The sequence below is a fragment of the Stegostoma tigrinum genome, chromosome 27 (genome assembly GCF_030684315.1).
Source record: "Stegostoma tigrinum isolate sSteTig4 chromosome 27, sSteTig4.hap1, whole genome shotgun sequence".
Taxonomy (NCBI): domain Eukaryota; kingdom Metazoa; phylum Chordata; class Chondrichthyes; order Orectolobiformes; family Stegostomatidae; genus Stegostoma; species Stegostoma tigrinum.
Window position 1 is genome coordinate 23353088 of NC_081380.1, and position 13929 is coordinate 23367016.

The following is a 13929-nucleotide window of genomic DNA, read 5'->3' on the forward strand; positions in this document are numbered from 1 at the left end:
GTGCAGAAGGGCAATTACTCCACCTTCAGCAGATTTTCTCTTGAAAATGATTTGTTCTACAATCATTAGTAGCTTGAGTTCACAAGTGCATTTTCAGATTAACATAGCATTCTATAGGAGCCCACAGGAAGACATTAATAGTACACGAGAAGTTGAAGCTCCAGTAGATTTGAAAAACACCACCTATCTATTCCTGGAAATCAAAGAAAGTATCCTTTATACTGTGACTAATTACAAACCCACAGCACAAGGCTACCTTCAATTTTGTAAACAAGCAGAAGGAAACATACTAGCTATCTACGCAGACAGGATACTCTTTGAACTACTCATTTCCAAGAGTATCTCTACAAACTTGTGTGTCCAAAATCAGATGGGCATTAAGATTTGCATAGGCTCTTTAGCCTTGAATGAGTTATATTCCTATGAGAAAGTATAGGAAAAAGAATTTCAGGTCAGACATAAAAATGGCAGGTAGAGATATGCTTTTGAAGTATGGGATCATTGCTAATTTACCTTTCTAAAATGAACTTTTAAATTTATATAAATATTTATATTTACATCTAGAGGGCATGTTGGGGGATGATGTGGCCAGGAGGAGGATTTATGGACATTTTTAATCAATTTTTAAAACCAGATTTATAAATGTAGCTTTATAGACACCTACTAATTACTTCATAAACTGCCTCATCATAGCAAGCATCCTCTAGGCAATGCCCAACAACTTGTGCTCCACTGAACGGAGCTGTCCATTAGACCAATTCATTATGATCTAGCTCTACTCAGTAAGGGAGACTGTGAGGAGTAGAAACATTAAAAGGTATTCAGAGACCAAACAACATTAAAGGATATTCTTTATAGTCGCATTTACATTAAATATTTGTCTTGGCCTCTGTTCCAACACTTTCTCTCCTCGACTGAAGGTGCAGACTCTTGTTTGGGGCATGCTGACAGCCAAGTGACAAGGACACTTATCTCTGCTAAGCAGTTTTTCCAAAATCGAAACTTAATTTTTCCATGAAGGGCACAACAGATCTCACAAATAAACCTTACTAGTTAGTGGAAAAACTGGGCTTTCATGGCAAGTCATTTACAATGTTTTCTGGGCTTTGGTACAATTGCTGGTGAAATGAAAACACAATATATACAAAGGTCCTCTAATAGCAAGAAAATGTATTATCTCTTCAATAGCATTGAGGCAATTAAATTGAATTACCAAATTCATACAAAAGGATTTTTCTGATCAGAAGCATGTAAAAATGGCAACTGAGCTACTTCCTAATGTAACAGAGGATAAATATTTCTTGTACCATTTTGGTGTACAATTTCTTTGGCAGGCATATTCTTAACTAATACAAGTTTTTTAAAAAGGTGCTTTCTTATAGCTGAAAAAGCATTAACTCCGGCAAAACATTCACTAAAACTGAATTATTTCACAATTCTAACAGATTTGTCTTGCCAAAAATCAAATGGTATTTATGAATAAGCAATTTAAGCAGTTTGATCAGGCAGGTGAAAATAGCTCTTTTAAAAAATGAAGCAGTTGAACATTTTTCTCTTACTTTATTTTCTGAGAAATTGCACAATACAAAGAAAAACATTACAGTATGATTTCATACAATTAATAATTATCATGGGTTATACTTACTGAAAATTTTAACTAAATCTTTTCCCAGATTCCCACATGTACATAGCACATAACGAATAGTTTACATATTTAAATACTAATACAATTCTTTAAAACATTTATCAGACAATCATAAAAATGAACAACCTGGATTTTCACTAAGGCAATAATATCCTTTGATTTAGCAGAAAGCTGTATCAAATACTGAATGGTCTTCAACTGGTTCTTATAAAATCTTTCCTCAAAATGTTTAATAGTGGAAAGGCAAACTTATAATGCATAATGATGCAGTACAGAACATTTTTTTGCTTTCTGATGCTCTGCCATCCTTGTTACAGTTTAACAAACACTTCAGGTGACAGTCACTATGGTAAAATATAAACAGGGAAATGCACATTACCCTGGTCAAAAAAGGATGTATGTCAACTTTGAAACTAAGCATCAAAGTTTGACAATGATTAATTATATGGAATTATTTTTGGGGGCAGTACAGGCACTAAGACAAACCAGTGATTAAGGTTGCCATATAAGTAGCAAATAATCTTCTAAATGATTGCACATACTCCAACATGTCTTTTACTCCAATGTTACAAAAGGACTCTAGTGCTTTCCTCCATATCCTATCAAGTCCATCTTTCACAATTAAATGGTTACAATTACAATAAAATTAAAGTATTATATTACACTGTATTGTGTTTAGAGAGCATCAAAACATATCATGGCATGGTTTACCCACCAGATTATTCAGAGGGAAAGTTCTATCACCTACCTGATAAATTGTTGAAAAATCTATATCTAACATTGAAACAAGATATCAGTGTAAACCACAAGTCATACAAGTGGTTTTACTTTACTGTCAACATTTCATCACCACTGGAGAAAATGTAAGAGTTCCTTAAAATATTACATGGAACATAACCATTTTGAACAGAATTCTAAATTCATACTTAAGAGATAGGTTAAAAGCAGTAAAATGTCAGCATTTGAATAACAAAAATCTTCAATTTCTTAGAGAATCAAACAGTAAATTTGTAAGCAAAGAACTGAGCTGTGTATAATAACCATTTAAAAATTTCAACATAATTTTTAAGCCATTTTAGAATGAGAGATGTGCAACCTTCATGAGAAGTTTCTCAAGTATAAATTGCAGATTTATCAATTTTAAAGCAAATTGAAAATAATTTTCCTACATTTTTCAGTGACTTAAAAGATAATTGCAATTAAGTGTTAATGCAGTTTAAAAATAAGAGTTGTTGCATTTTTGGATTTTAAAATATTTCATAGAATTTTTTTTAAGATATACTTGTGTTGGTAAGATTCTCATGTACATTTAAAATACTGTAGTACAAACCAGCATGTAAATAGAAATATTTTTTAAAAATTGAGACTGCATTCGAGAACAAGCATTACATCAACAGTGGGAAGAACATATTGTTGTACATGATTTTTTTTTCAATACTACAGTAAACTAATTGAAGTCATATTCTAGAAGACGAACAGGAAACAGGTCAACATTACTTGATATTTTAGAACTAGAGTATTACAATAATATTTTGTAATTGCCTGATAACCACTGGTTTAGAATTCACGAGAGAAAAGGAAGCACTAATTTGTACAGCTTGATTGTGACAATTTTCTGCACATATAAAGTACATTTACATATTTTATTCAGATTACCCAAAGCTTCCTTAGTTAGTTCAGTCTTAACAAGGTTTCTATTACAATTTAACAGAAATTGCTATAAAAAGGAACAAAAATTTTCCTTCTGTACAAAGTTCAGCTTTCTCTGAATGGGGCTATTAGAAAAAAAAATGCCTGCAATTCTTTGGTTTTCTATTCACACACAAAAACATTGCATCTACTCCCATAAGCCAACTCCTTTCATTTCGAAAAAGTAGCAAATTACTGCAAACACTAGTAGCTAGAGAAGCAAAAAAAAATGAAATGATGACTGAACTCATCGACCTAGTATGGGTTTGGAAATAATTGAAAAAAATAGGTTTTCCTCAACTATTTTCTGATACGGGCAACATAAACTAAGTTGTTTGGAAAGGATGTTCCAGACATTTAAACTCTTACACCTACCCTTTTAGTGTTTTCAATAACTGCTGGATCTGGTTTTCCATAATTGGGTGGATTTGCATATGGATCATATCCAAGCTTTGCTAACATAGGTGCAATCACTGGCATTTCACGAACTACCTCGTGCGGAATTTTTCCCACCCATTTTGACAAGGCTTCAACATTGACTGGTTTGATGACTTGATCAGTAGATCGCTCAACCCTGTAAAATTGAAAATATTCAACTTACCAAAACAGTTAGTCCATGTAAATTCTACTGTTCTTCCCCCGCCCTTGTTAAGTTATGCTCTAAGCTTTATGTAGTTTTTAAAACATTAAATTACTTCCGAACACAAACATCCCAAAATGTTGACATTTTATGTGCTAGCATACCTAAAATGGAGTTCTTCCAAGTCTTCACTATACTTTTATTGCACCAATATATTCCTTTTAACAGGACAACCAGGACTGTGCACAGTACCAAACTGCAGTATAACCAATACTTGTATTAAATTCATCACATCTTTAACTTCACATTAATTACCCTTTTATAGAAAACTTAGATCCCTACATTCTCAACAAACCAGAAACCTGCTTGAGCTCAGCAATCACCGGAAATCTGCTTGAGCTCAGCAATCACTGTAGCTGTCACATTAGCGTATTGCAAATATGAAGAATAAATATAACAGTATTGCACATTCCCTTTAAGAAGCTAACCAGGACTAAAGTTTCACAAATAGAACTGTAAAGTTACTCTCCCAAGATTATTTCACCAAAACTTTCAGAGACTTTCCATTTGTTAGCTTAACACACATGGGAATTTTTTTGGAGGATGTGGCTCTGGGGAGTTTCACCAGTCTATGTTACATCAAGTAATGCACCCTCACCTCTTGCTTCAAGATCAGAAAAGCATAATTAGCTTAGAAAAAAACACTTCATTATTGGGTTCATTTGGCCATGGAATATTTAAAAACAAATGTATTTACAAGTTTTTCTTTTTTAGAAGATCTGTGACTACTATTTCTACATGTTTTCTTATTTGGAGGCAGGTGCCAAACTCTAATTTTGAAACAATTTTTGTTAAGAAAACAATTTTGTACTATCCTATTACTTGGGAACAATATCTATGGAACCAACATCTATCAGAATTTATATTAAGTAACCAGTTCGATAATAGTTGTTTGCAACTTTTTTTAAAAACTGTATTAAGGGATTTTACTTACATGAAATGTAAACAAGCATACCTGCAAAACCACAATTTTTAATTATTTTAAAAAGTCAAATGAAAACACAAGCACACAATTACACATATTTTATACACAATGAATACAGAATGTGGTTAAAATGTAATGAATTAAGAGCATAAGATGGAGGAACAGAAGTAGGCTATTCAGCCCATCAAGTCAGCTTCACTCTTCCATGAGATCATGCTTTCTTACCTTTTCCCCATAACTCCTAATTGCTTTACTGTTTAAAAATTTATGTCAACCTTGAATATAGTTAATGACTTAGCCTTGACAGCCCTCTGAGGCAAAGAATTTCATAGATTTGCTTCTGTCACAGAATAAATTCCTCATGATTACATCTTCTGATAGACTCTCGCGAAAGGAAAATAAAACCTTTCCACATCTAGCCTATCGTATAGAATCACATATAGCATTGTTAGTGTAGGAGCTCATTTGGCCCATAGCGGCACACAGTTTCAATTACCAATTACTAATGCCAATCCCCTGCCTATTCCCCACACTCCTGCACATCATTTCTATCCAAATAATCATTGAATACCCTCAAACAAACATACATCCATCCAACACATTTCCAGACAGTGTTTTCTGTATGCTAATTACTTGCTCTGTGAAAATCACCCTTGCTTCATTTGCATATTACTTTAAATCTGTGCCTTCTGTTTTTCCCCCTTTACAACTGGGAATAGCGTTACCCTTTCTACACTGTCCAGCCACTTATGATCTTGAAACCTTTATCAAATCTCATTTCAGCCTTCTCTTTAAGGAGAACACTATCAACTTCTTCAATCTATCCTCATAAGCCAAAGTTTCTCATTCCTGAGATCATTCTTGTACATTGTTCTGGACTCCCTCCATTGCATTCATATCTTTCCAATAATGTGAAGCCCACACCTGTACAAACCTCCTGCTGAGGGCAAACAAGTTCTTTGTACAAGTTCAACATCACATCCATCCTCTCGTACTCACCGTCCCTATTAATAAAACTGAGAACCCTACACCTTATTGGCTATTCTCCATCCATTTTGCCTCGTTCAATGATCTGTGCACATATACACCCAGGTCCATTTGCTCCTGCACCTCCTTTAAAATTGTATCTCTTATTTTATAATGCCTTTCAATGCTCTTCATTGACTCTGTCACCTACCCGCCCTCTCCCACAACTTATCAATGTCCTTTGGAGTGCCACAGTGTCCTCCTCTCAGCTGACAGTTCTTCCATGTTTACTGTTCCCTGCAAACCAAGATCCACATGATTAATATATATCAGGAAAAGCAAGGATCCCAATACTGAACCCTGGAGAACTCCACTACAAACCTTCCTCTAGCCCAAAAACAGTCATAGACCATTACTTTCACTTTCTTATCACTTAATTTTACATTCACATTCCTATGGTCCCTTTTAGACTATGATCTATATCTTTTCTCAAATCATTGTTTGGCACTGTATCAATGCCTTCTGGAAATCCACGTATACCACATTAACAGTGTTACCATTATCAACCTTTTCTGTTACCTCTTCAAAAAACTTCAACTAATTAAAACATGATTTCCCCTTCAAAATCCGAGCTGACTCTTACTAATCAATCCACCCTTTTCCCTGTGATTATGAATTCGATCATGACTAACTGCTTCACAACCAAAAGTTAAACTAACTGGTCTACAATTGCTGGGATTATCCTTACAACCTTTCTTGAACAAGGCTTGTAATGTTTGCAATTCTCCAGTCATCTGGAACCTCTCCCTAAATCCAAGGAAGACTGAGATTAGAGCCAATTGCTTCCCACACTACCTTCAAAATCCCTGAATGCATTCCATCCAGTTCCAGCATCTAATCACGGTTAAGTGCCAACAATCTATTCAAGACATTTTCCTTATTAACTTTGAATGCTTCTAGTTAGAGTTTATTCCTCCGTGACTACGGTGTGGGCAGCATCCTCTTTTGTAAAGACGGATTCAAAGACTGTCAAGGGCTCCAAGAATCTCATACGTTTCAAAAAGGTCACCTCTCATTCTTCTAAATTCCGATGAGTACAGGAACAACCTATTCCATATCTGGAAACAGCCTAATAAACCTTCTCTGGATGGCCTCCAATACCAGAATGTCTTCCCATCAAAAACAGGCCCAAAACTGTTCACAGTATTCCATCTATGGTCTGGTCTTATATAGTTTTAGCAAAACATCCCTCCATTTACACTCCAGTCTCTTTGAAATAAAGGCCAACACTTCATTACTCGCTGAACCTAGACACTAAGTTTTTGTGATTCACAGACAAAGATTCCCAAATCACTGCTCCAGAGCTTTCTGCAATGCTTTTCCATTTAACAAATACTTGGCTTCTCTATTCTACCTTCTCCTACATTATATTCCATCTGCCAAGTTTTTGCCCACTCGTTTAACCTGTTCCAGATCGCTTTACATGCCTCATCTTCTTCACCACTTCCCTTAAGATTACACCTAACCAATTTTTCCATATGTTATATACTTCCTGCCCATATAGCTAGTTGCCAGGGTCAAGATTTTTTGAGTCAAGTTTGGGTCAGAATAATCCAATTTTGCAGTTGCAGGTCTCTGATAGGTGGTACCGTTATTCCTCCCTGGTCCATTAGTCTACTTTCTGTCCCACCTCAAACCGTTACCTTTTTCCTGCTCAGATTACTGATGTTAAGTGCGCTCTAAAGTCCCCTTACTTCATTTGTTTGCAACCTTGACATTAGTTTATCTTAACACAATTCTTATGAAAAAAGTGAGAAGAATTACAATAGTAAGGAATGCTTTTTCTGAAGGAATCCACTTCTTTAATACTAAAGTGGCTGAAGTGATACTAATACGAAGTCAAAAGCAAGATAAAGAACAGCAGCAGTGTTGGGCATGGAGCCACGTACTTGTGGCACTCGAAGCTTCACTATTTGCAAGTTGTGGCCATATCTAACCCCGCTGCATCAATATCAAAAGTTGCCTTAAAAACTCTACCTCCAATCCTTCAAAATTGAAGTTTTAGTTGCAATCACTGGCATGGATTCTACTACTACTCGCAAATGTCTTAACAGCTCCCTTCTCGTAAATTCCAGGCTTTTTAGCTCCTTCCCATTTGCCTTCTACAAAAGATATTCCAGATGCACAGTATTTCAACAAGATCCCCAGTTTGGCAGCAGTGCCCACTTCAATAGCTTATTCATTTGCTATACTGGATTGGTGTCTGAAATGCATCTTAACATGCTGACATTAAGACACAAAAGATGGCTTCAGATCAGAATTTAATTAAATAATTTTCAATTTGATTACACAGTGTAATTTTCTCCACACACCCAGAATTATTTTCCCTTTTTAGCGATGATCCATGCTTGGATGCTATTTCATTAATAACATGTAGTAGGTTATGCTAGCATTTTAATGCAAGGCCCAGACAGCAAACATTAAGTCAGCCATTTATTTAGCCAAGGTCAATCCCCACAGATTGTTCAAAAATACACATTTCCCAAGATGGATTGAATTATGAATGCAATTTTGTTTGAAATATCTGGTCCTTGCTTGGGCCACATTTCTCTAGTATCCAGAGTCCTGGTTATGTGTGGGGAGTGTCAAATCACCTGTTTTATCAAAATATGAGAATAATAGTTTCAGGCAATAGTGTAATGTTGTGCTATTTAGATTTGCTTCAACTTATCCCAATTTCAGTGAGGCTCTCAGTCAGTGAGTTTTTTGAAGCAGCAGCTGAGAGTCCAAAATCAATCATGGATTGCTTAACAGCTCAAGGTCTCTGGGCAGATCGGTGGCACAAGAAGACAGCGTATTGAAAGAAAACTTGTTGTCTGCTGCATTAAGCATCTAATGCAAGTTCTTCTGTACTGTTTAACATGCGAGTATGGAAATATCCAAATTACCACTCCAAAAAGCAGAATTAAAGACATAAGAATCCTACGTGCTATAGTTTAGGTAGGATACAATTCTGGTAAAAAGGTTAACCTGATCTTTCTTTCTTGGTAGATATAGGCTGACATGTTTTGTGTTTGTTTTAATGTATAATATTTAGTTTTCCCTTTACTACTACTTTAGTTTTTAAATTTAGGTGTTCATATCAATTCCCTTTTTAATTAAACTTCAAATTACACTGGGGCAGCACAGTGGTTAGCAGTGCTGCCTCATAGTACCAGAGACTGGGTTCGATTCCAGCCTCAGGCAAATTTGTGGACTTTGCACATTCTTCCTATGTCTGCATGGGTTTCCTCTCAAGTTCCAAAGATGTCCAGGGTGGGTGTATTGGCTTTGCTAAATTGCCCATAGTGTCCAATGATGTGCAAGCTAGACGGATTAGCTATAGGAAAATGCAGGGTTACAGCGATAGGGTAGAAGGGTGGGTCTGGTTGACATGCTGTTCTGAAGCACTGTATAAACTTGATGGGCTGAATGGCCTGATTCCATACTGTAGGAATTCTATGATTTTATATCTAAACACACAGATGTAACAACGATTCTTTCATCTAAGATAGACCATGCATACAATTCATTCATTTTTGGCACAAGACACCATCATTTGGTCAGAATGATGTTTTTATTCATATTATGCTAGTGTAGAATTTTTGCAGCACACTTGTTGTGCACGCTAACTGTACAACAGCATAACTGAAATTATACTATAGCCTTTGAAACTAGAGTCTCGCACTATCTGACAGCTGGAAAGGAACACCTCTAAAAAAAGTGATCAGATTCGGATGCCTATTGAATGCTATTTATGTTTGTATGCCAAAATGTTTCTGCAACAATAGTTTTCCTTTGGACAGCTGATACTTCAAGCAGCTCACAAAAGAGAGTGGCTACTGGTAGGAAGTTCAGTGAGGCAAGTGAATAATGACTTTGACGTGACCAGATTAAAGTAAGTCTGCAAATTTTATCAGCTGACTCATTTACCCTATCTAGAAAGCAACAGATCAAAGGCTTATCAAATGTAAGCCCAAAATTTACTGCAGTGAAGAAGCACTGTTTTATCAGATGGTCACGTTTTGCATGTGATGCTAAGCCCATGAGTGTTTACCCATTCAGGTGGATACTAGTGGTCTTGGCATTTTGACCAAATGTCTTACTCCATACATAAAAAAAAGTTAATTGCTACTACTTTGTTAGTAGAACATGGTTATATGGAAATTAGCTTTGGTATTGCAGAACTTATTGATGTACTTTTGATTGGAAGGATTATGATTAATGCAAGTGCACTTTTGCAGAAGAGTAAAGGACAATGAGGTATCCCCAAATACTAATGTATTTATCAGGATGTAAAATAAAGTGAGAGACAATGTCACTCAATCTTTGATATCATATCTGTTAGTTGAGAAGATGGATCAGTTATTTATGGCAAGTCACTCTAAATATATTCTGATCTGTGGTACTACTTTTAGATAATCACTTTTATTAACCTTAGTGCTGCTTCCACTTTTGAGATATTATAGTGCGTTACCTTTGCTATCTACCTAGGGTGGTCAGCTGTGGAGTGTCGACTTGTCTCAGGATTAAAGTGAAGTCTGCTTTTAGAAATCTAGAGTTAGAAGACTTCCACTTACATAGTACCTTTCAACACATCAAAAAATCCCAAACAGCTTTCAAACAATGTAGTACTTTGAAATGTAGTCTATGAATAACATAGGTAATATGGCAGAGATTGTGCTGAAATGGTGCTCAAATAAATTTTCAAAATCCCATATAAGATCCATTTCATAACTTTTGTTGTTTTGGGATAACAAATTTCTGCAAAATGTCACAGGTTTCATGGATTACTTGGCCTGCCATTAACCACAGCTGGTATTATAAAATTACTTTCGCTGTTTGGTCATGATTCATACAAATAAATGAATTAGGAAGAGTAGGCCATTTGATCTTCTAAAACTGCTCCACAGCACTGAGAATCTGCCTGTGGTCACAACTCAACATTTTGGCTTACATGTGATAACCTCTCACTCCCTGCCACAGGAATCCATCTCCTCAGCTTTAAAAATATTCAATCGATCCTGCCTTCACCCCTCAATTCTTAAACTGAGAAAAAATATCCTGACCAGGATCTTTATATTCATCTAAAATGCTGCATGGATAGAATTTAATCAGGACTTCCAAATTACTTTCTCCAGTCGGTTATCCCTTGAAAAACGATTAAATAATACTGTAATATCAGATGTTCACAATGCTACCCACAAGTTACTGTGAAGAACATTTGGCACAAAATTGCTGTTGCATTTCGCCAGATGAATGAGAGTGACATTGGGTCAGAAGAATTCTCATCAGGATATTGGAAAAAACTCTCAGATGTGATGCAAATAGGTATTCGCATTTTGGAATTCCATATGTTGACACAGCAAGCTCTGGGTACGGTTTATATAAAAATATTACTTTAGTTAAAATTTTATTTCTTAGGGGCATTAAATGCTATTAACAGGAGAAGAAGTTAAGTTAGACAAAGCTGGGGAAATCATATTCAAATTGGAGATCCTAATTTTTTCATTAGCACTGCTACCGCACAGTGCCTGGGACCCAGATTGATTCCACCCTCAGGACTGAGTGGAGTTTGCACATTCTCCCAGTGTCTGCATGGTTCCCTTTGGGTGCTCCGGTTTCCTCCCACAGTCCAAATTGGCCTCGTTAAATTACCTGTAGTGTTCAGTGATTTGTAGATTAGGTGGGTCATCGGGGGATGCTCTGAGGCTCAGTTTGGACTTGTTGGGCTGAGGGGCCTGTTTCCACACTGCAGGGATTCTATGAGTTCTAGGACGATTAGGTGATTATGCAAATTGGTTCTGTTCCTGAGCATCACAAGGTTTGGATTATCATATTTGTTTGAGAAACAGTAGAACAATCTTTAAGGGCTGTGATACAGGAAGGTGGTTGATACGAAATTGGAAGTCCTTTGGGTCAACATGTGAACAAGCTGCAAAATGTTCAAATAAATCTTTGAGTTAGTTCATCAAAGCAGGGCCTCTGGGCACAATAGTTCAGAAAGAAATTGATAAATGTAGAATTCTCGGACAGGCGAATGATGAGGTAGCCTGGCAAGGTGCTTTAAATTGAAGTGGTGCTGAAGTAAAGTAGTATAAATGTATCGTCAGTCACATTGCATGAAACAAAATCTGGTCTTTTACAATAGCATAAAATTCTCTTAGCAACTGTATACTGGTTTCATACACCATTATAACAATATTGCCCAAATGAAATATATTGGAGCTGACAAGTCTCTAGATCTTGACGAACTTCATCCCAGGGAATTAGAAGTGGTAGCTAATGAGGTGCCAGAACCATTAATGTTAGCTATGCTAAATTCGCTATATTTTGGAAAGCTTCCATCAAACTAGGAAGTTGCAAACATAGACTACTCAAGAAGGGACAGAGGTAGAAAACAAGAAACTACTGTAGGTCAGTTAGCTTGATGTCTGTTGTGAAGGTGTTAGAATTGATCATTATGGAAGCTTTAGCTGTGCATGTAGAAAAAAATTATGGCAATCAGAAAAAGTCAGCAAGATTTCATGAAAGAGAAATCATATTAACCAACTGGAGTCCTCTGAAGAGGAACATGCTCTCTGGATAAGGGGTGGGCCTGCAGATGTACTCGACTTAAATTTCTAGAAGCCAAATGCAAAGATGCCACAAAATTGGTTTTATGCAAAGTAGAAGCATACGGTGTAGCAGATAAAAGATCAGCATGGATGGAAAATTCGCTAGCATAAATGGGTCTTTGATTGGCAAATATGATAAGTGTGGTCCTACAAGGGTAATGTTGTACACTCACCTTTTTGCAATTTATATCAATAATTTAGAAAGGGGAAGAGAAGGCAGGCTGGCTAAATTTGGAAGTGACAACAATAGGTAGGAAAGTATGCTGTGAAGAGGGCATAAGCAGGTTGCAGACAGATAGAAACAAGCTGTATGAGTGGACAAACCTAGCAGATGGGAGTATAATGTGCAAAAATATAGAATTCTTCACTTTGGCAAGCATTTAAAAAAGCAGAGTACTATCTAAACAGAATGACTGTAGAAATCCAAGGTGCAGAGGGATCGAGGTATTGTAATGCATGAGTCAGAAAAAGTATGGGTACAGCAAGTGATTAAGCATTTCATTGGCTGCCTATCCTTTATTACATGAGAAACTGAGCATAAAAATATGGACCTTATTGAACTGTGGAGGGGCCTAATTCATATTTCATAAAATCCCTAGTGTGGAAACAGGCCCTTCGGCTCAACGAGGCCACATCGACCCACACAGCATCCCGCCAAGACCCATCCCCTTATAACCCACCTAATCTACACATCCCTGAACACTACAGGTAATTTACCATGGCCAATCCACCTAGCCTGCACATCTTTGGACTGTGGGAGGAAACCGGAGCACCCAAAGGGAACACACGCAGACACTGAGAGAATGTGCAAACTCCACACAGTCAGTCACCTGAGGGTGGAATCAAACCAGGGTCTCTGGCACTGTGAGGCAGTAGTCCTAACCACTGAGCCACCATGCCGCCCTGTATTTATAAGTACTTGGGAGTTCAAATTTGGAACCTGAAATATACCACTATAAAAAGGTTAGCAGGACGCTTTAAGTGTAAGTAACTACATTCTCTCTAATTTCTCCAGTCAAAAATGCATCAGCATGCACGGACCATTGGAGCCGCTGTGCAGCCAAGAGGAAACACTGATTACTGGGGCACAGAATTTAAACATTATATATCTAATTTAAAAACAAGACTTAGAATAGCAAGACAGTACTGAGCTTGGATTATTCAGCACTTTACATTTCATTGTCTGCTTAAGTCCATGCTTTCTTTGGCACTGGATAAAAAAAATACTTCCCATCCAAAACTATTTAGGCAAATTAAAAATCTGAACAAGTGCAGAAGCATAAAATACCAGAACCACGTGGAACAGCTTTCAGAGTCTTAAAAACACCTTCAGATTTTTTTTCTTTATTCTTAGATGCAATGCAGGTGTCACCAGCAAAACGCCTGCAATTTTAGTACATCCTTAATT

At 36.6% G+C, this 13929-nt stretch overlaps 1 protein-coding gene across 8 annotated transcripts in view; it reads right to left on the reverse strand.

Annotated features, from left to right (window-relative positions):
- tpst1 (tyrosylprotein sulfotransferase 1) overlaps window positions 1-13929 on the reverse strand; it is a 73873-nt gene that overhangs the window by 37916 nt on the left and 22028 nt on the right. For all 8 annotated transcript variants that reach the window (XM_048556978.1, XM_048556982.1, XM_048556979.1 and 5 more), the window contains one exon: window positions 3710-3908. In XM_048556978.1, the coding sequence (XP_048412935.1) occupies window positions 3710-3908 (199 nt within the window). The remainder of the gene's footprint in view (window positions 1-3709; window positions 3909-13929) is intronic.